The sequence below is a fragment of the Cricetulus griseus genome, chromosome 2, assembly GCF_003668045.3.
Source record: "Cricetulus griseus strain 17A/GY chromosome 2, alternate assembly CriGri-PICRH-1.0, whole genome shotgun sequence".
NCBI lineage: Eukaryota > Metazoa > Chordata > Mammalia > Rodentia > Cricetidae > Cricetulus > Cricetulus griseus.
In genome coordinates, this window is record NC_048595.1 from 83990482 (window position 1) to 84012207 (window position 21726).

The window sequence follows — 21726 nt, forward strand, 5'->3', positions numbered from 1 at the left end:
TGTGTGTGTGTTTCTTTCTAAGACATGAAAAATAAATTTTGAAAGCCACCAAATAATTGAGATGACTGCTTTTTATGATGACAGAATAAAACCAAAATGGCTCAGTGATTTTTAAAGGCAGGGAAGGGTGGGGATTTTTGTTTGTGTGGTTGGTTTTTGTTTTGTTGTTTTCTGCCACCCTGAATCTGTGAATTATTTTATTAAATCATCTCAATTATTTGCAGGAAATAGTTATATTAAAGCCCACTTAGGCAAGGGCTTTGACAAGATTCTGAGAACAGAAGATGAACACAATGGGAATTGATAGCTTGATTCAGCCCCACCAATAGATTCTCATCACTGAGCACAAGTCCTATTGCAACAATGGTAGTCAACCAGTAGTTCTGCAGTGCCTTCCCTATTCATATCTGTGCGTAGTAATTGCTTTTTGTAAGAGCAAACAAAGAATGAACATGAACCATGAGGAGGGGAGAAGAGTCACTGTACTAATGAGTCTAGCCATGTCAAGCATGCAAAGACAAATACCTTAATACTAGTGAATCTGTCGAGGAGACAACTGTGGACATGAGCATGAAAGGATGCATGAAAGCTATTTGGACTTCATTTACAAGATGAAATATTTTGAAACAGAAAAGACATTCAAAGTAAAGGCAATGTATGCATGGAGGCAGGAGAAGGATGTTAGGTATGTAGGGGTCATCATGGAGCAACCAAAGTGCAATTTAGCTGGAGTACAGATTTGTATAATATTTTAGAAATGACTAAGTGGACTGGGAATACAGTTCATTGGTAGAGCTTGGTATACATGAGGGTCTCAGTTCAATCCTCAGCACTGATATTTATAAAATGAGCCTGAGTCTAGGATGGTTTCATGTTTCGGCGTCTTGAATTCTGGAGTGTTACTTTGCTTGGTAAAGTAAAGCTGGGAGCCTCTGAACATTTAGGGGCTGAGTCAGGTATAGAGATGAATAAACTTAGCCCTCACTGGCACGTAGAAAAGGTGAACTTGGGAGATACCAAAAGAACATGACCAATTCAGCTCACCTCATTAATTTCTGCTGTCTTTCCCATCTCATTATGTACCTTTCCCCAAATTCGGCTCTCCTCTATTTACCTGTATTTTTTTGAGGTTTCTTTAGATCTGTCTCCAAGAACTTTTAAGGAAAAAGCCAGGTACTGTCACAGGTATTAAATCAGTCTTCACACAGCTCATAAGATAGGTGAATAGTCTTAGAATTTACTCAGTGCCTGTTCTTCCTAACATCACATGGTTATTGGTCATATTCCCTGCTATGGAAGCCAACTCAGCCAGTTTTTCAACTATTACTGACATCTCCCCTCATGGTTAGTCTCTGAAGTAAATCTCAATCTGTATGAATGCATGCAAGGGGACACAGGAAAGAAACTGCCAACACGACGTCTCTATTATTGAGGGAAAGGTTTTTGTGAATAAGAGAGAGAAAATATCCAGAGGCATCTGACAGAGTCCAAAGCAGAGAGAAAGAGAAGTATACTGGTCATGGCCAGTGCTATCTGCAAGAGATGACAGTGCAAGAGAGCATAGGGTGGACAAATCATGTGGCTCATAAGTAACAGAGGAAGGACTCCTGGGGATGGAAAACCATGTCACAAGCTCCTGAGGAGTGCTGGTTTTCATGGGACTGCCAGAAATCCTATAGTCCAGTTTGAACTCATTCTAGATATGTGAACACCCTGAGATCTAACAATGTATATGCCACTGTTCTTATGAACAGGTGGGCTCTCTTTGCTGTCCCTCACCCAAGTAGCTGGCCTTCTGACTTCTGACAAACAGTATGGCAGAAGGCAGGATATCTGATACGGCTTAAAGAGGGCAGGTAGTTTCTGCTGTTGTCTATTGAGAAGCCAGCCAACATGGGGAGTCTGACTCCCCATATGCAGGAGGAGGAAGCCTACACCAACTCCATGAAGAGTCCACATGGAGCCCTGGCCTATTTAGGGTTACTACTGCTATGACATATGCCATGACTAAAGCAACTAGGGGAGGAAAGGGCTTATTTGGCTTACACTTCCCTATCTTAGTCCATCACTGAAGGAAGTCAGGGTAGGAACTCACATAGGACAGGAACCTGGAGGCAGGAGCTGATGCAGAGGTTATGGAGGGTGCTGCTTACTGGCTTGCTTTCCATGGGTTGCTAACCGGCTTGCTTATAGAACCCAGGACCACTGTCCCAGGGATGGCATCACCCACAGTGGGCTATGCTCTCCCCCATCAGATCCCTACAGCTGGATCTTATGGAGGCATTTTCTCAATTGAAGTTCCCTCCTTTCAGATAACTCTTGCTTGTGTTGACAAATGAGACAGCACAAGCACCAAGCTGCCAGATAGTGAGTGATAATGAGTGAAGCCTTCAAGCACTTTCCTGACTGGCCCAGCCACCAATGTATGAAGTTAAGTGAGTAACCCCTGCTGACGTATGTCAAAGGGACCAGCACTACCTGGATGAGCCCGGTTAACCTACAGAATTGTAAGAGAACTAAATTCTCATCACGTATATAAGTTTTAAGGTTTCGTTTTTAATTTATGTACATACCACAAAGCATGTGTGGAGGCCAGAGGCCAGCTTTGTGGTCTTGTTTCTCCTTCCCTGTAGGTGTGGGGAATAGCTCTCCAGTCTTACAGCACATGCCATCTCACTGGCCCACTAAGTTAGGGAGTAGTTCAATTTGCAGCAAAGATAGCTGACACACCTTTTTCTGCAAACCTTTTCTCACCATTGTTTCCACGTGGAAGCCTAATGGGCATCCAGACTCAACATGTCCAAATGTGACTGCTGTGGGGGACCAAATATCTCTGTTATGGAATATTTTAGGTCCCAGTCTCTGGCTGCCATTGGCCCCAAGAAGCTTCGGGTCACCATTGTATTGTTAATTAACACTAGGCTGTTACTGTTTACCATAGCCTCAGGGTAATATGCCTCTTATTTGCATCTGTATGTGCCTAAGCATCTAAATAGGCCCTCACCTGGGCAGAGGAGCTGGAGGTATGAGTAACTTGGGAGCACAGAAAGTTAGAAGCTAAGAGGCGAGCTGCGAGAGCAGCAAGGAAACAAGAGAGAAATGGTTGCCTCGTGGTGCTGGCAGGGTGGTTAAGAAACACCAGAAAAGATGGCTAATAAAGAAATGACTCTAGTTCCACAACATGGAACTGAGAGCTCTCTAAAGATGACAAGATGCCTGTGTTTGATCTTTATCGCCGTTGGGTTGCTGGGAGCTTCCAGGTCCACACACCCCCACTCAGGTAAAACCTCATGGACTAGGGCTGAGACATGCTGGGTAGAAAGACCTCAGAAGAGGTACTTTCGTAGAAGGAGACCCGCACCCAGGAATCAGCGAGACCACGGACTTGGATGCAAAACCGCAAGAGGTTTTATTAGAGACGCGGGTACCCGGGGCGACTTAGCTTCTGTGTGGCTAAGTGCCCCGAGCCAAGGGAGAGAGGTCCTTATATAGCAAAAAGCACAGTGCAGAAGTGAAAAGCATAGTTACAGGGATTCTATTGTACAATTTAATGAGGTGCAAAGTTATTTCAAATCAGCACTTTCTCAAGGTCTAGTAGTCAGGCGAAACGGCCTTGGCTTTACTTATCTTCTTCCGCGTCCGGATGGCTGACCTTGGGTCGGAGCGTTCCCATCGGGCGGGAGCGCGAGCCCCGCCAGGGTGAAGGCTTGGGAGGGAGCCGGTGGCCGAGCGTGCGGCGGCGGAAGTGGAGGCCGGCGGGGGTCTTTCAAGGGGTGCCCCCCAACATCTGCAATCGCAGCTGCAGCAGGGACAGCGGGATGAAGGGAAGCAGGGCGGCGGGAGTGCCCGTTTCCTCCTCGGCCAACTCTCCTCCCGCCCCCACCCGATCCCCATCCCCCATCCTTCCCAGCCCATCCTGCCTGCTCCAGAGAGAACACCCAGCACCGGCACAGGCAGGGAAGACAGAGAGGCAGTGGGTCTTTCAGGGTCACGACAACTGCAGACTTCTCCTTCCCCAGCACGCCTGCCCCAGGCTCTCCACTTCAGGGAATAGTCACTGCAGAACTTTTTCTTACATTTCCTCTTTTAATCTGATCATGTCTAGCCTCCAGGTATATCTGGAATCTCATGAATTCTTACCCCTTCAATGCTATCATCTGATTCCAAGCCACCATCATCATTTACCTAGTCTACTGCAGCAGCCTTATGCCTGCTCTTTCCTCCTTTCATGTTTCCACCCTGTATTCCATCCTCCTCCCAGTAGAGAATGTGAAGCCATTAAATGTACCTAAAGCACAGCTGGGCACAGTGGCACATGCCTTTAATCCCAGCACTGGGGAGGAAGAGGCAGGTGGATCTTTGGACCTCCAGAGCTACACAGTGAGACCCTGTCTCAAATAAATAAGAAAACAAGTAGGGTATGATGGCACAAGCCTTTAGCCCAAGGACTTTAGAGGTCCAGGCAGGTGGATCTTTGAGTTTGAGGCAGTCTGGTCTATAGAATGAGTTCCAGGATAGTCAGAGCTACATAATAGAGAGACCCTGTCTCAAAAATCCAAAAGTAAATATTAAAACTAAATAAAAGTAAGTAAAACACTTTAATGTTGTTTGATACTGCTGATTACTATAAAGTACCATCTTGCAAGGAATATGGGTTAATTTAAAATGTAAGAGCAAATTAGTACTGTGTCTGAGCTACTTGCCGAGCATTTGTAGTTAATATTAAAAAATAAAAGAGTATTTGAGAGCAGCTGTGGGCCAGGAATACTCTGCCTACAAAGAGGGAATCTCAATAGAGATGTTGCCTCTATCAGATTGCCCCCTGGGCACGTCTGTGGGAGTTTTCTTGATGAATGATTGATAGGGGAAGGTCCAGCTAATAAGGGTAGTGCCACCTCCTAGTGAATGGTCCTGGGTTGTATAAGACAGGTCAAGCAGGCCACGAAGAGCAAGCCACTAAGCAGTGTTCCTCCATGGCCTCTGCTTTAGTTTCTGCCCGAGTTCCTGCCTGACTCCCTGTGGTGATAGACTGTAAGTTGTAAGGGCCCCAAGCTGCTTTTGGTCATGGTGTTTATCACAGCAATAGAAGGCAAACTGGGACAGAAAGAGGTACCAGGATTCTGGGGGCAGTGTGTTGACAGACCTGATCACATTGTTTTGGGAAGGAGTGTAGTAGAGTTTGGAAATTTGAGGTAGAAAGGCCAAAGGTTGAATGTTGAGAGCTTACCAAGCTGTTGTGGGAACTTGGAAGATAAGATAAGCCAACAGTGCTGATGATGGAGGCCTGGCTAGTGAAGCTTCACAGGGGAATTTTAGAGTCCTTTAAAGATTCTATAAGACTGTTTGCATGATATAGTTGAAGTAAGAACTCATGATTTTTAGTGAGAAGTTAAAGAATCAGTTGTGATTAACAAAAACCAGAACCACTGGAGTGAAACCTTTGCTTTCCTGGGTTTAATGCTGGTCAGCTGGGATTAAGAAGAAACCAGCATCACTGAATTGAAATATTCTAGAAAGTGTTTCCTCAGGGTCAGCAGATAGCAGCTAAGGTCCAAAGGGCAGCATTGTATGCTAGTGGCCAAAACTCATGATGTGTAAGCATCTCCTCCGTGGTGCTGGTTTTCGCATCGTGGAAGCAGTAAAGTTGAAGGAGTCATGGAGAGAAGTCGAGGCTTGGCACCATGTAGTGACAAGAGTTGGAGTCTCTGAAGAGACCAGGAAAGGACCTGGTGAAGGTACAGCCCCTCGAGACCCCAGGATATTAGAGATGCCAGGACCATAGGGTGACCAGCAAGAGAGGCACAGAGTATGATGAAACAACAGGTCTCAAATCTGCAATTGCTCTTCCCTGTTAGTGCCTTTGAGCCTGGTTCTTTACCCTCTCAGCTTTGCTTCATTTACGCTTTTTTCTTGTTGATGACTTCTCTTATTCTGCAGCTGAACTGTAATGTCCACCACTGATGCTGGTTGGGTTGTTTCCAGTTTGGAATAGACATGCTGAAAACATTTGCAGACTGGGTTTTGAGTAAAAAGGTTTTCACTTCTCTTGGGCAGATGCTTATGTGTGAGACTATGAGATTCGGCGGCAAGCATATGTTTAACTTGTTAAGGCACTGCCACCATTTTTTGGCAGCACATTGTGCCATCTATGGAGGGGTAAAAGCAGTTGGCTGCATCCTGCTCAGTCCCTGTCCCCTCCATTCTAGCAAGTTCTCAGTAGTGTTTGTCTGGCTCTGGTTTAATTTGCAATTGTCTTATTGATTGATGATGCTGAGTGCGTTTTATTGGGTCCATTTGTATCTCTGTCCCTCTTTGGTGAAATATCTTTGTAAGTATATTTTCCTTTCTTAAAATTGAGTGTTTTGTTTTGTGAATTTTGAGAGTTTTGAAATATACTCTGTGCGCAAGTTCTTTATTAGATATATGATTTGCAAATAAAAAAAGAAGTTCCACCTTGGTAGGATGACTGCAACTAAAAAGTAAAATAGAGAAAATAACAAGGCAAGGATGGAGAGGATGTGGAAAAATTGAAAGCATTATGCATTCTGCTGAAGAAGCAAGCCCTACAGCCGCAAGGCCTTTCTGTCTGGATGTGTTATCTCTGTATTAGCATTATGCACCTCAGCCAAACCTGAGGGGCTGAGAAGACAGGCCCAAGTAATTTCCTGGGCTTCACAGAAAAGCCACAGTCCACAAGTGTTTAGATAATCCAGGTCTGTATGCTAAGCTGTGGGGGTGGGTAACACTGTCCTAACTGCGTGTATAAGGTTGACTCTGTAATGAATTTCAGATGAGATGCAGCAGGAAAACCAGAAGAGCATTATCTTAGTTTGCCGTTGCTGTGAAGAGACACCATGGCTACAGCAACTCTTATAAGGCAAAATACTTTTTTTTTTTTTTTTTTGGTTTATCCAGACAGGGTTTCTCTGTGTAGCTTTGGAGCCTATCCTGGCACTCGCTCTGGAGACCAGGCTGGCCTCGAACTCACAGAGATCTGCCTGCCTCTGCCTCCCGAGTGCTGGGATTAAAGGCATGCGCCACCAACGCCCGGCAGGCAAAATACTTTTTAAACATTGATTTTATTTTATATGTATGAACATTTTGCCTACATGCATATATGCGTGTACCACATGGGTGCCTGGCGCCATGGGTCCCCTGGAACTGGAGTTACAGTTGTGAGCTGCCATAGGGGCGCTGGGAATGGAATCTGGGTCCTCTAGAGGAGCCCATGCTCCTAAGCACGATGCCATTTCTCCAGCCCCAAAAGAGAGTATTTAATTGGGGCTGGCTTATAGCTTCAGAGGTTTAGTCTATTATCGTCATGGTGGGAAGCAGGTTGGCACACAGGCAGATGTGGTACTAGAGGGTAGCTGAGAGTTCTACATCTGGATCTGCAGGCAGCAGGAAAGACAGTGACATGGGACCTAGATTGACCATCTGAAACCTCAAAGCCCTCCCCCAGAGACACACTTCCTCCAACAAGGCCACACCTCCTTTCAAATAGTGCTGCTCCCTGATGGCCAAGTATTCACATCTATGAGCTTATGGGACCCACCGTTCTCATTCAAACCACAACAAGCATTTGGGGAGGGAAAAGAGGGAAAGTGTGCCAATCTATTGCTCAAAGTGTACCACCGTGCCACTAGAGAGCATTTATATGGGCAAAGGTTGAAACCTTATATACATATATTTAATATAGAATACTGCATCTGTGTAGCAAAAGGTCAGATCCTAACCACAGCTAACATAGTATTTTATCTAGATAGTTACTGCATACCAGGCATTGTCCTATGGCTTATATATAGCTAGATAACCTATATAAAATATATATACATATATCTTAATCCTCACAATCCTGTATAAGATGTGTGTGATGTTTCCCTCATTTAAAGATGAAGAAACTGGAGCTGGAGAGGTGGCTCAGTGGTTAAAACACTTGCTGTTCCTATAGGGGACCTAAGTTCAATTCCCAGTACCCACAAGGCAGATCACAACTGCCTGTAACTCCAGTTCTAAGGGATCCAAAATCCTCTTCTGGTTGCCAACAGCACTAGGAACTCATGTAGTACATATACATATAGGCATACAGGCAAAGCAGTCATACGTGCAAATAAATCTTTAAAAATTTTAAATAAATCAAAAGAGGAAGGAAAGGAGGGAGGGAGGGAGGAGGGAGAGAGGGAGGGAGGGAGGGAGGGAGGGAGGAAGGAAGAGAAAGAAATGAAGGTACAGAAAGACCAGACACCTTGTTCAGGATTACAGAGCTAGGAGAAAGTAGAATTGGAATTTGAACCTGAGTAGCAAAGAGAAGTTAGTCAGAGGATGCTTTTATTTGTTTAAGGCATTTACTTTTTACTTTAATAGTAACTCAAGATTTATCTATTTACTTGAGACAGGGTCTCTGTAGCTCTAGCTGGCCTGGAACCTGTGGCCTTGAACTCACAGAGATCTGCCTACTTCGACTTCCCAAGTGCTGAGATTAAAGGCAGGTGCCACCAGGCCCAGCACTAAATTCAAGTTTTAAAACAAGGAATTAATGTAAGTATAAAACATCAAATAAATAGTAGAATAAGTGAACTTGTGAGAGTGGCATGTAATGTCTGACACTTGGGGACTGCTAGCTGCACTGAAAAAGATGAGAGAGCAAGAAAGTGATGGGGAGTGGTCTTTGCAGGGTCTGTCCATACACTGAGGATACAGTACAAAGGAAAGTCAAGATCACACTTTACCCTGCCTGAGGGGTCAAACTGCATCCTTTCAATTCTGGGCTATTATCCAAGGGACAGACAGCCATAACAAAGCACACACACAGAATTTCTAGTAACTGTCAAAGTGCATTTGTTACTAGTACATTAGCTTCTCCAATGCTGCCACAAAAAAACTGACTGGCTTCTTTAAATCTGGCCCAACTCTTCAAGATGATTACCACAGCTAAGCATGTTAGAGACGTGCTAAATTGCTTCCTTGATTGCATGCCGAGCATTTTAGCAGCTGAGTGCACTGTAAATACTCCAGCAGGAAATTTTGTTTCTCATCTTTATTTCTTTGGGATCCCATGAGAAATATAAGGATCTTGTTTATTGTTGAAATGCATCTTGTTTAATGTCTTTCACAACTGTCCCTGGTGTCACACCAGCAAAAATGGTAGTGAAAATGCCCCTAAGAAGAGGAAAGAATCAGACTCCAAAGGCCAAGAAGGAGACAAATGGGAACTGTACTGGAGAAGGAAAATGGGGCCACATGCCTGAAAGAAGCCCAAACATTCTGGTCAGGAGAGGCTCTAGGCACTAGGAGGAAGGACTCTAGATGAGCATGGGTGGGCATCAGGCAGCCAGGACCGGAATGCAGGAACCTCGGTTCCTATAGCTGACTGGTGCTCTCAAGAGGGCACTCCTCTACAGCAGCATCTCCTCAGCCATGTGCACTCTTTTGCCCTCTTGCCTTATCTTGTCAATCTGCAGGTGACACTGTCATGAGTAATGTGGCACACATCTGTATATCATAAGCACATTTGTCTTAGGCTATTCCATAACCTACAGATCTACATTAAAGGAGCCAGGGTACAAACAGGGTTGTCCACAGGAACAGCTTTCTTCACTGGATGTTTACAACAATATAGCCCATCATGCTCACCCATAACTCTGCTTCAGTTCTCATCCATGTCGTTAACAGCGCTGTCTCCAGGTCTCTGCAGGCTCCTCCTTCTTTTGGCTGAGAATACTCACCTCTGAGGCTGTACCATCTCTACGACAGCCTTTGCTTACCCCTGTTCTGTTTATTTCATCTTACAACTCCCATGTCACACTGCATCCCTGAGAGAAGCCAGGGAGAGAACTCAGCCCAGGAAATGAGACAGGATCCAAAGCCGTAGCCATGGAACAGGTTTCAAGTATCTATAGGTTTCCACTCACACTCTCATGGGAGACTGCTGGTTAGTTTTGTGTCAACTTGACACAAGTTTGAGTCATTTGGGAAAAGGGACCCTCAATTGAGAAAATGCTCCCACTAGACTAACCTGTGGACAAGACCCTCAATTGAGAAAATGCTCCCACTAGACTAACCTGTGGACAAGCCTGTGCTGCATCTTCTTGACTGATGATTGATGTTGGAGCGACCATGCTCACTGGATGGTGCTACCTCTGGGCTGCTGCTGGTCCTGGGGTACTATAGAAAGCAGGCTGAGCAAGCCATGCAAGCCAGCAAGCAGTTCTTCCATGGCCCCTGCTTCCAGGTTGCCTGTGATGGCTATTCTTGGTTGTCAACTTGACTATATATCTAGAAATGGAGGGCACACGTGAGAGAGCTTGTTGCTTGGTTTGAAGTGAGCGAATCCATTTCTAGTCCAGACCTGTGTGGCGAGAAGACACATGCCTTTAATCCAGATCTTGAGGACACCTTGACTCTGGGCCACACCTGCTGGCAGCCTATATAAGGCTAAGGGAAGAGGGAAGGTTTTTCATTCAGTTATTCACCTGCCTGCCCTTGTCTTGCCAACAATCCATTCCTTCACTGGCATGGGAGCCTACTTTTTCAGGATTCCAACATATATAGAAGACCAGCTGAGACATTCAGCCTTACAGACTGAGCAGCTACTAGATTCTTGAACTTTCTATTCACAGTCAATCATTACTGGATTAGCTGGACTGCAGCCTGGAAGTCATTCCAATAAATTCCCTTTTATATATAGAGATTCACTCCATAAATTCTGTGACTCCAGAGAACCTTGACTAACACACTGCCCTAATCTCCCTTCATGATGAACTGTAATATAACTCTCAGATAAAAATACTCTTTCTTCCCCCAACTGCTTTTTACTACAGCAACAGAAACCTAACTAAGATACCAAAATCTATTCTGCTGGAAATACTTTGTAAAATTTTGTTTCTTAGAAATGAGTTTAGCTGTATAATATAGAGAGCAATTGATTTCCACTTGGCAGGTCTGAGAACTAAATGTCTCCAAAGTAACAAAACTGGAAGAGCTAAAAACATCAATTAAACATTAACTAAAGGCATGAACACAGTGGCCAGTATATGATTGTGAGACCTTTCCAGGGGACTCAAGTCTGCAAATTTTTAAGAGGACCAGAGAAGGAGGCAGCTGTAACAACTACTTCCACAACTCGAGCTCAGGAGCATCAGATGTGAGCAAGGAACCACTCCTAATGTGCCTATATTACTTACAGAAATGTGACAGGAACATAAAAATACTCAAGCTGCATATAATGCTCAAATAACTAGGTTCCTATAAGAAAACAGACATAAATTATACATTAATTTTTTTATTTTTTTAAAAATCTGGGTTAAACAGTAAAGCTGCACATACATGAATAAAACCAACCAACACCTTAAACGAACAAGCCCCAAACATTCATTGCAAATTGTTAACAAACTCTACTAGACCATCAACTAGGGGGTTGGACTACACGAGTAAGAAAACTCCTTCCACTGACAGAAAATGGATGCAAAGCCTTCCTGCTTACGGGCTCCTGTGTGCACATGTATGTTCCCAAGTGTGGCCACCAGGGGAGAAAAAGTTGGAAAAGGTACAATAAAATCAGTCATTAGTAAGTGAACACCTGCCAGAAAGATCTATCTAGTGTGTTTAAAACACGCAGGAGAATAAAAAAATTACAAATACATTTTTGTCACAAGACAAAAACACCTGTTACATAGAAAACATTAACATATTAAGTAAAGACAAATTACTTATCTAAGTGGTCAAGTCAGACTTGTCAATCACAGCTAAGCAAGAGAACCCTGGGAAGCTTATACCGGGTTTCCACCCAGAAGAGGTTCTGTCAGTCCCCACCCCTGGGGATAGGATTTGCACTATATCAGAATGAAAATCCACGCAAGCACAAAGCAATTCGTGAACTCCTGTATTGCTAATTTAAAATAAACATCTGGGGTTCACTGGCCAGACAGCTAGGAGCACACACAGCTTCGGGAGCTGAGCCAGGAGGCTGATGACACCCTCCATTCCTGTTTTCAAGTGTGCCCAGGGCAAGCACACAGAACAACAGAACCCAGTTTTAGTGCCAACACTGATATTATAGGTTCTAGAAGTAATTTGTTTTTACTGTTTTTATTCTCTTACTGTGCTTTCCCCTCCACCAAACTGGGTATCAAAACTAGGGCCTGGCTGGGAATGGTGGCACATTCATTTAACCCCAGCACTGAGGGAGGCAGGGATGGGTGAATTTTTATGAGTTTGAGGCCAGTCTGGTCTGCATAATAAGTTGCAGGCCACCCAAGACTACATAGTGAGACCCTGTATCAAACATCAAACAACACAAACAACAAAACCCTAGGGCAAAGTGCTCTACCACTAAGCTACATCCACAAGTTCACAAAACTTGAACTTTGACAGACGCCTGCAATTTCAAGTATTGTTTCGCAAGCACCACTGCCTTGGCCAGCTTCCTGCAGCTAAAAATCAAACATTTCTTATCTTTGCACTCTAGAATACACCATTTTTCCTGATCCGGCTTTGTTTTGTTTTGTTTTGAAGGTATGAGTGCTCTGTCTGCCATGTATCCCTTGGAGGCCAGAAGAGGGAATCAGATCCCATTACAGATGATTGTGAACCACCATGCGGTTGCTGGGAATTGAACTCTGGCATGTGGGACCCATCTCTCCAGCTTTTTTTGGAGTGGGATGGGGCAGGAGGGGGGATATTTTTCGAGGCGGGTTTCTCTGTGGCTTTGGAGGCTGTCCTGGAACTCGCTCTTGTAGACCATCTGCCTGCCTCTGCCTCCCTAGCGCTTGAATTAAAGGCGTGCCCATCACCGCCCGGCCTCTCCAGCTTTTTAAATTTATTTTATGGTTGTTTTGTGTGCATGGCTAGTACCTGCGGAAGTCTAAAGAGGGCACTGGATTCCCCTGCAACTGGAGTCACAGACAGTTGCGAGCTGTTACATAGGTATTGGGAATTGAACCTGGGTCCTCTGCAAGAGCAGTTAGTGCTCTTAACCTCTGAGCCATCTCCCCAGCTTCCCTCCCCACATCTAATTTTAACAGAGACATATGTCCACTCTGTAACTGTCTAATTTTGTGCCTGTTGTTACTGACTTTGGGGAGCGTGAAGCAGTACACGTGAGGCCGTGCAGGCGCAGTCCCGGCTCTGTGACCCCCAGAACAGAACAAGTGGCCACTTAAAAGCAATAGGCTTTCTTGCAAGAGGGTTGAATTGTTGGGAAAGTCTAAAATAATTTAGATTTAATTGTAAGAGTTGTATCTGAGTTTTCTATTTATAATCACCATGGATTATTTCAGTAATAAAATTGAAAGAACCAGTATGGTGGCACTACATTTACTCTTGGATACATCTTACATTAACTTAGCACATTTGAGAGAGGACTCTGGGCATTTGTAGATGCATGGCTTCTACCTTTACTGTCTACTTCAAAGCAGACACCTTTCCTCTCGTGGATAATGACCCGATGTTTATTATTCCAGAGACAATTAAACTAGAGACCCATTCAATGTAAATGATGCATTGTAGACTGTGGGGAAAGTGGTATTTTCTTGGACTTTATCATAACTGAAATATTTCAGATATTAAAATGTAAAATTCAGATGTGTACACGAGTCTTCAATGCTTCCTTGGTTCAGTGTCCTATTACCCTGCTTTCTGGGTCTGGGAACCAACACCATACAAGAAGTCACAAAATTTGCATTTCCTACTATCCAGCCTTTGCCTGTTTCTGCTTTCACCTGAAGGGTTTATTCTAGGAGCTGTCTAGTTGTCCCTTCTGCTTTCTAGTCTTCATAGCCCTACAATCTGGGGTCTTGGACTAGATGGGGGTGTGTATTGGGAAGAGGGTGAGATCTAGCTCCCACCCTTCATTGTGCACATCAGGTTATGAGGACTGCTCAGCATCTCTGGCTTGGGAGCCGCCTTCTCCTGAGCATGGAGGTGGGACTGCTTAGTGAGGCCAGGAACTGAGCTCCAGTCTGCCTGACACATCTCATAAGCAGGGTTAACTCCATCTAGACTCTATAATTGAGATCTGGTCTTCAGGAGTCTTTAAAAAAGAAAAAGAAAAAAACTATCTGTATGAGTGTTTACATGTATGTATGTTTGTGCACCATGTTCAAGCCCGGCACCTGTTCAGGCCAGAAAAGGGCAGTGAATGACAGTTGTGAGCTGCAGTGAGGGTGCTAGGACTCAAACCCAGGTCCTCTAGAAGAGCAGCCAGTGCTCTTAGCCACAGAGCCAGCGCTCCAGCCCCAACGGATCTTTTCTGCTAGCCAGGTATTCTGCCAGATATTGTGCTATTAATTTTCAAATCCCAGTCTTCCCAGATGTGCTCTGATGGACCAAGTTCACTATATTCCCAGGCCCAATTCTGCAACCTGCCCCTGGCTGGCTCCAGATGGTTAGTTCTTTAATAACTTTTTTGTTTTCTTCAGACAGGCTCTCAATAGCCCAGTCTAGCTTATGTAGCCAAGGATGGCAAACCGCTCATCCTTCTACCACTAGCTCCCAACTGCTGGAACACAAGTACATGCCACTGTGCCTGGCTAAAATTTCAAAGTCAAATGGACTTCAGTGGGCCGTAATGAACTGAGGATTTGTTTCAGAAGACTTGATATTGGTTTACTTCTTAAACTTACTAGCTCTACAAGAATTTGGGAAGTTAATTTATCTGAGTCTTGGTTTCTTAACAAAAAATGGGAATAACTAGATGTACTTTACAAAACTGCTGTGAATGTTAACAAAGAATGAGGTGATCCTGGGGGGCCTCTACCACAGTGGTGGTCAGATTGGAATCTTCATTTGCAAACTGGGTGGACTCAGTAGTAAGTAGCTGCACATGAAGCAGCTGGACTGACAACGAAGCTTATGAGCACTTTCCCCTTTCAATGGAGGAGGGAGCATCTCTGTAGTCAGTATGTGTGGTGCTGGAAGTACTATGCACTTACCAACACATTAGCCATTCTTTTAAGGGGGAGTCTTAAGCTTAACATAATATGGAATTAATAATGTTTAAGTATTCCCTGAAATGGTTAACTTCTACATAGATTACAATAGATAAACAATGAAGAACTTTGGTTGGATGCAACAATGTGATTCTGATCAACAACACCAGGAAAGTCTCTTGGACCACAAAAGCCAGAAGTGCTAAAACTCCTATGCATAACAGTAAAACTTGGCTTGAAGGCTGGGCAGCTTCCTTGAAAGGACTTTAAGAAATCCTGTGATGTCAGATGTAGGAATTCCCAAGGATATTCATTTCATTATCACACTCCTGTCCCTGTTCTCTCAGAGAGGAGGGTGTGGCTACAGTCACCACCATTCTACCTCACTTCATGTTTTCTTTACCTAGGACAAGCTGTTGCTATGTAGCCCAGGCTAGCCTTGAACTTGCAATCCTCTTAGCTCAGATCCCCAACGCTGAGGTTACAGGTGTGTAAAACCATGTTTCACTTACATTGATTCATCTACCTGGAAGGAATTCAACAAAGATCTTTACTTAGGACCAATGCTTAAACAATGGAATATTTTTCTTTTGACAGAGGGAATTGAATTTTTGTTTAGAAGTGAAATATAAAGGGTCCACACATTTGAAATTTTGACTATGTTCTGTTCACAGCTGTCTCTTAGTTCCAAAACAAGTACAGTGGCAACTCAGACTAGAGTGGAGTTCGTCTAGGATGAGCCAGCTTCTGTGAGGTCTTACTGTGTGGATTCATCCATGCCTGAAGTCACGCGCTCCAAGTTCAACAAGTTCAACTTTTTTTTTTTCAGTCAATGTCTCACAAAAGCAATAAAGTGATAAATACCTATAAGGATGATCTTTTAGCCATTTTGTTCATTTAAATGGTTACAATATGGCCACTGTTAGCTTAAACTGACAAAAATAGCATTCTGTTGTCTAGAGGTAAAATAATTTTAGAAGGTTTGAAACTTGAAAGTTTAAGAAAAAGCGTAATTCCCAAGAAGACATGCTAGTGTACTGAGAAATGCTAGATTAGCAGTATAGCCTGTTAGCTGGCGATGAGTCAGCCCACTGAGATCACTGCAGAGCTGTAGGGGTGCCAGCAGAAGCTGCCCGAGTGAGTGGTGAAGGAATGCCCCAGGATCTGTCGGGGCATTTCATGTCCACATAAATACTTTCTTGTTCAGATCTTAATGACTGTGTCTCTTAATGACTGTGTCTATGAATATGCTGAAATGCTTAGTGCTTTTAATAAGACTGAACTAATGTAAAAAAGTAACAGAATTTCACATTTTTTCAAACTTCATATATGGGTCTGAGCTGACTAATCAGAATAAAATCCAAGGAAAAGGGACTGGGCCACATGACCAAAGAGACCATTTCTTTCACAGCTTTGGTTGGATACAGTATTTGTTTGAAAATATAGAAAACAATGCAAGTACTTTCTGTAAAGCCTCTGGAGACTCCTGGTCTTCTTTCTCTCATTTTTGCTTGTGTGTGAGGTATCAGGCTTGGTTGTGCTGGAGGTAGACTTCATAGGCTTGAGTGTGTTCATCTGACCAGATGATCAGGTTTGGTTTCCTCTTCAAGTTTAAAAAGTACAGAAGAGAATCTCCACAATGGAGAAGATGAGTGATACCATGTTACTAAAAGTTTTAACAACAACAACAACAGTCCATTGCTTGCCTAAGATACAGCTGTATGTTAAACTCTTCTTGTCCAACTGGGTCTCCAAAATCAGGATAACAACCTGTTACCCGGCAAACCATTCCCCGGAGAGAGGTCCATAGGCTCTGGGGAGGTAACAGTACAACTCCTTTTATTTATTGTTTCCATGTGTGGGTGTTTTAGCTGCATGGATGCCTGTGCACTGTGTTCATGCCTGGTGCTCATGAGGGCCAAAGAGGGTGTCACATCCCCAGGGACTAGAGTTTACAGATGTTGTGAACCAACATGTGGGTGTCAGGAATCAAGCCCAAGTCCTCTGAAGAGCAGACAATGATCTCAATAGCTGAACCATCTCTAGTCCTCTAATTTTAAGTTTTTCAGAACAGGGTCTCACCCAAGATGGCTATGATAGCCTAGGTTGGCCCAGAACTCACAGCAATCTTCTTGCCTCAGTCTCCTGAGGCTCACACTGCAGGTGTAAGCCACCATGCTTACCTCAGCTTCCCTTACAGCAATACAAAAGGTGCTGTGGCAACTTTCCTCATGCAGGGCCCAGAGACAACTTGCATTGGGGTGAACTAGTGAACTGGTGAAAGAATTGATTTCTTTAGTGTTGGGAACAGAACCCAAGCCTTACACATGCCAGGCAAGCATTCTGCTGCTGAGCTACTGCCCCAGCTCAGACTGAAAGTTCTGGGTAACCACCCAACTCTGGTGCACAGAGACCCAATGGTGAGGTGGGAAAGTGCCTGTAACTTGCCCTATCCCTTCTGGAATTCTCCTTTCTCCTGCTTAAACCAAAGGCAGATTACATTTCCTGTGGAGATGGCAAATAACTGCTTGGAAGAGAACAACTCCTTCATTTGAACCTCAGCTCTTGGTCCTCTTCCAGAGCATGGCCATCAGGGCACACAACTACTTTGGCATGCCAGTGGCCTCACCCAGCTTTACCACATGTTGATTTAAAGTGTGTTTCACATAGACATATCTGCACAAGTACACAGTAAAGTTGTACATGGCGCACGGTAGCCCTTGATGCAAGTGTGTTCTTTCTCATTCCCATGACCCAAAGCAACATAACTTAGAAAAATTCTCATGCCATTAGGTGTAACTGAAGGTCTGACCCCTGAGGTTTTAGTATAACTGTTCACTTCAGAATTCTAAGAACTTACAATGCATCAAACCGGTGACAGGCTGTGAACTGAGGCAGGGATGCTTATTCAAAGGCTGCACAGTCCCAGTTAACAGGAATATTGCACAGTCCCAGTTAACAGGAATATTGACAACACATGGTCAGTTATTGCTACTGTTGGAAATGTTAAAATTGGAAAGATCCCAGTATAGCTAAAGACAACATTTTGAATCTATTTAAAACAAAAATGAAGGTATTAGAAATGAAGCTGCAAGCTCTGCAACTTGGTCATACAAGTCATGTCTCCATGATACATGCAGAAGTGACAAGATGACTGTTTGCTTCCCACAAATAAATGACCTTTGGGTGTTTAGCAAACTAAAGCAGACTGACCTAACATTTTGTGACTATCTCTTCTTCTTCCTTTCCCCCTGAGAAAGGGTTTCTCTGTGTAGTCCTGGCACCAGCTTTGTAGACAAGGCTGGCCTTACAGATATCCGCCTGCCTCTGCCTCCCAAGTGCTAGGATTAAAGGCGTGGGGCCACCACACCTAGCTTGTCCATCTCTTCTAAACCAAAACCCTAAAATCACGATTGGAAGCCACTACAGACCAATACACAGGGTCAAGTCAAGTCAAACACATTATTAGTTTCGTGTTATTTACACATCGAAGGAGCTACTAAAACTCATCACCACCCAGGGAAGGTTGCCTAGTGAACAGAACTATAACCATGTACTCACTAGAAAAGAAACAACATGAGTCCTTAAGGCAGCATTGGTTGAGTCTTCTCTGGTAAAGTGTCACATACCTCAGTGATTAATGAGTGACTTTAAAACGGCAACTTTAAATAAAAATTAAACAGTGCTTTGGAAAAAATGACTATTTTAAGGACTCGTGCAGTGTGAACCTGCACTGGGGTTTTAATTTGGGATCAGAAAGCACACATGAGAACATAATGGTACAAATGAAAGCAGTCTTCCCTTGAATAGAAAGTAGAGTAGAAACTACTACTACTAATTAGCACTCTTTGGGCTCCTTTTTTAAACACTTGTATTCAGAGTAGTTACTAGGAAATTCTGCTGTTTAAATAACACAAGGTCAGATTGAGTTTTATTCATGTGAAATGATTTGACAATGCATGACTAACCTATGGTGATCCTCTCACTTGGTCACCATGTCCTCAATGCTGTTTTGCTTACCTGGTAGGTGGCCTAAATCGGTGTCCCGAGCACTAGTGCCAACCCACAGAAGATTTCCAGGATCCTTAATAAATTGGGAATTTGTTTTCTTTGTGGCTTACTTTGTTGATTTTCCTAGTTAAGCATGAGCATTACTGCTAGTCTTACATGTCCAGGGACTCTTGCCAACATGACAATTGCATGATGTGAAAAACAGATTAAAACAAAACAAAACAAAGTCCAAACAGCAAGTGCTCTCACAGTGTGGAGAACTCAGACAGATGCAGGCACTTCTGCTTCAGGTTTTCACATTTGGGTCACAGGTGGCTTTCCAAGTCCCCCTGTCACTACTAGAAACCCTCACGGTGCAGACCATTGAGTCCATTGCAGATGGCGTCTCAGAAACACCCTTTCAGAATATTAATCTTTGTTTCACCAAACTGTCTCTATCATCAGCACAGTGGAAATGTTTCTTTTATCTCGGTGAGCAGCCCTGCCACCCTGGCAGAGTACCCACCAACAAAACATAAAGGATGTTGAGTGCAATTTTTCTCTAATGTCTGCCTCTCTTGCTCTAGGTCCCTATGTAAAAGAAACCCAACAAAATGTATATAATTCTATACCATTCTAAAGCTACTGGGCTACTGGATATTTTTAAAGTAATTACTTAAAACATTTTTTCCCCAAGAAAACCTGTGCTAAAAAGGCACTAGATAGATAAAATGAATTTCTTTACTCTTGTATATAGTAATTATATATTGTGTTAGATTCTAAGATTTAACAAGGTGTCACACATTTAGATAGAACATCCAAATTATTCAGTCATCTACTTTTATGTAAAAGTGAATTTCAAGTCTAAGGAATGGCCTGCTGCAGTAATGGAGGCCAGCTGGATCTCGGAGTGAAGATGTCATTCTCTGTTGCCTCAGAACCTGCTTGCTGATGACTCTGGCCATGGCCACATGAGGGAAGTCTCCTACGTGAGTAGGTGGGACAGTGGCCTGGCCTTGGAGGGTTCACTGGCAGCAGCTATGGGAGCTAAGCCGCCTGGAGACCTGAGTGAATGAGACGAAAGTGAAGTTCTCACAGTTGTCCAGCTTGACCTTTCTGGCTAAATTGGGGACAATTCCCCGGAGGGACCGCAGCCCCATCCTCTGCTCTTCATACCACACATTGCCCATGTCTGTGGCCTCCTTCCTGGCTGTAAGGTAGAAGGGAGACTTGGCATCCATTTGGGTAGGTGGCCGGTGGATGTACATGTACTTGTAGAGGAGGCAGTAAGGGCACTGTTTGTGTCCCCTGGAATGCTCATGGTAGATTTTCCCATGACACACTCTAGTAGAACCACTGCGGCTCTCTCGCTTGACACTGTCTGTCCGGGCAAAGTAGGGCTGGTTCTGTGGGTCTTTGAGCAACTCGATGTCACCATACATCAGATCTGCATGCTCCTGCAGCGTCCTCATATTCAGATATTGGCTGTTGTACTTGACCACTGTGGACAGGAGAGTAATAGGGCTGTCGTCCCCTAGACACCCCGCCTGCCACATCTCCTCCTCATCAGAAAGGGAGAAGTAGACAATATTGCGAGAACGGGCCCCCGACATCCCTGCCTTACTCAGAACCCACAGCTTCTCCTTGAGTTTCTTGGTGGAAGAGCTGAAAGTGCTGCTGGTGATGGAAAAGCCCACACCTGCATTCTTCAGGATGCGGTCCAGGCCACGGCGAATGGCATGAAGTGAGGTAGCCAGGAAGTCTGAGCCATCACTCTTCTTGACAGTGACATAAAAGTTCTCAAGCAGCTCATTCAACTTCACTGCAGGGATCTCAAATGAGACAAACACCGAGGTTATAAATTTGAGGACACCCAGTCAGCTGTCCCTCTTTACCCAATCCTCACTAGGGGCTCTACTAGGGAGAGGACCGTTTCCTGCTTCTAGAGGATTGAACCTTTCACACAGCATAGGAGAAGAGCAGTGAATTTCAAAATGGACGAACTATGTTTCATAGTTGGCATCCTCTGATTTCTTTAAAACTCAACATTTCAATCTATAAAATAGGGCACATTAGTGGCCATCTTCTCAAAATGCATAAGTAATGCTTACAGGAGATATGAACCACGAGTTTCCAAGGGTTCGTAAGTAGCAATGGATGCACATCCCTTTATAAAATAAATGTGTGTCTACAAATACATACAGATTACTATTATGACTGGCTTTTGTAATGTTGACTATTCCTCTCTGGATGGTCCTTTCTTCTTTTTGTTGCAAACCACTTGTTTCCTTCTCCTTCAGTAAAGTTCAGTCATCCTCTCTAAGGGGTTCCATAACTTAACCTTGGAATTATTCCAGCATTAATGTCCTCGATACCTACTCATACTGTTAGGTACTTATTGATGAGCACCAGCCCCAGAGGAAGAGAACAGACACATCTGACCTGCATAGGAAGTGAATGCTCTGTGACTTTTCATTTAATCACTAGTTTTCAATGTCAGTCTTAGGAGTTTGGCTCATAAAAAACCTTTGCAGTCAAGATGAAGATGTAAAGAGCAAGCAGCCTTGAGTCAAGCTAAATCTACATGCTTTGGACTAAACAGAACCTGAGCAAGCCTAGATCTTAAACAGGCATTAAGAATTAAGAGATTTCAAGGCCATTAGATATTCTCTCCCCAGTCCCAATCTCTTTCTCTCTGGCATGGGAAATTAAAACCACATGAACTTCTACTCCACCCTCACTAGGATGACTAGAATTAAGAAACAGAAGAAAGATGGTAACAAATGCTAGTTGGGATGTCAGGAAATCA

General features: G+C 43.9%; 1 protein-coding gene across 2 annotated transcripts in view; it reads right to left on the reverse strand.

Moving 5' to 3' along the window:
• Positions 1-11265: 11265 nt before the first annotated feature.
• The window catches only part of Kiaa1958 (KIAA1958 ortholog), a 155128-nt gene continuing 144667 nt past the window's right edge, over positions 11266-21726 (reverse strand). For both annotated transcript variants that reach the window (XM_027402998.2, XM_027402999.2), the window contains one exon: positions 11266-20749. In XM_027402998.2, coding sequence (XP_027258799.1) covers positions 19943-20749 — 807 coding nt within the window. In that variant the 3' untranslated portion in view covers positions 11266-19942. The remainder of the gene's footprint in view (positions 20750-21726) is intronic.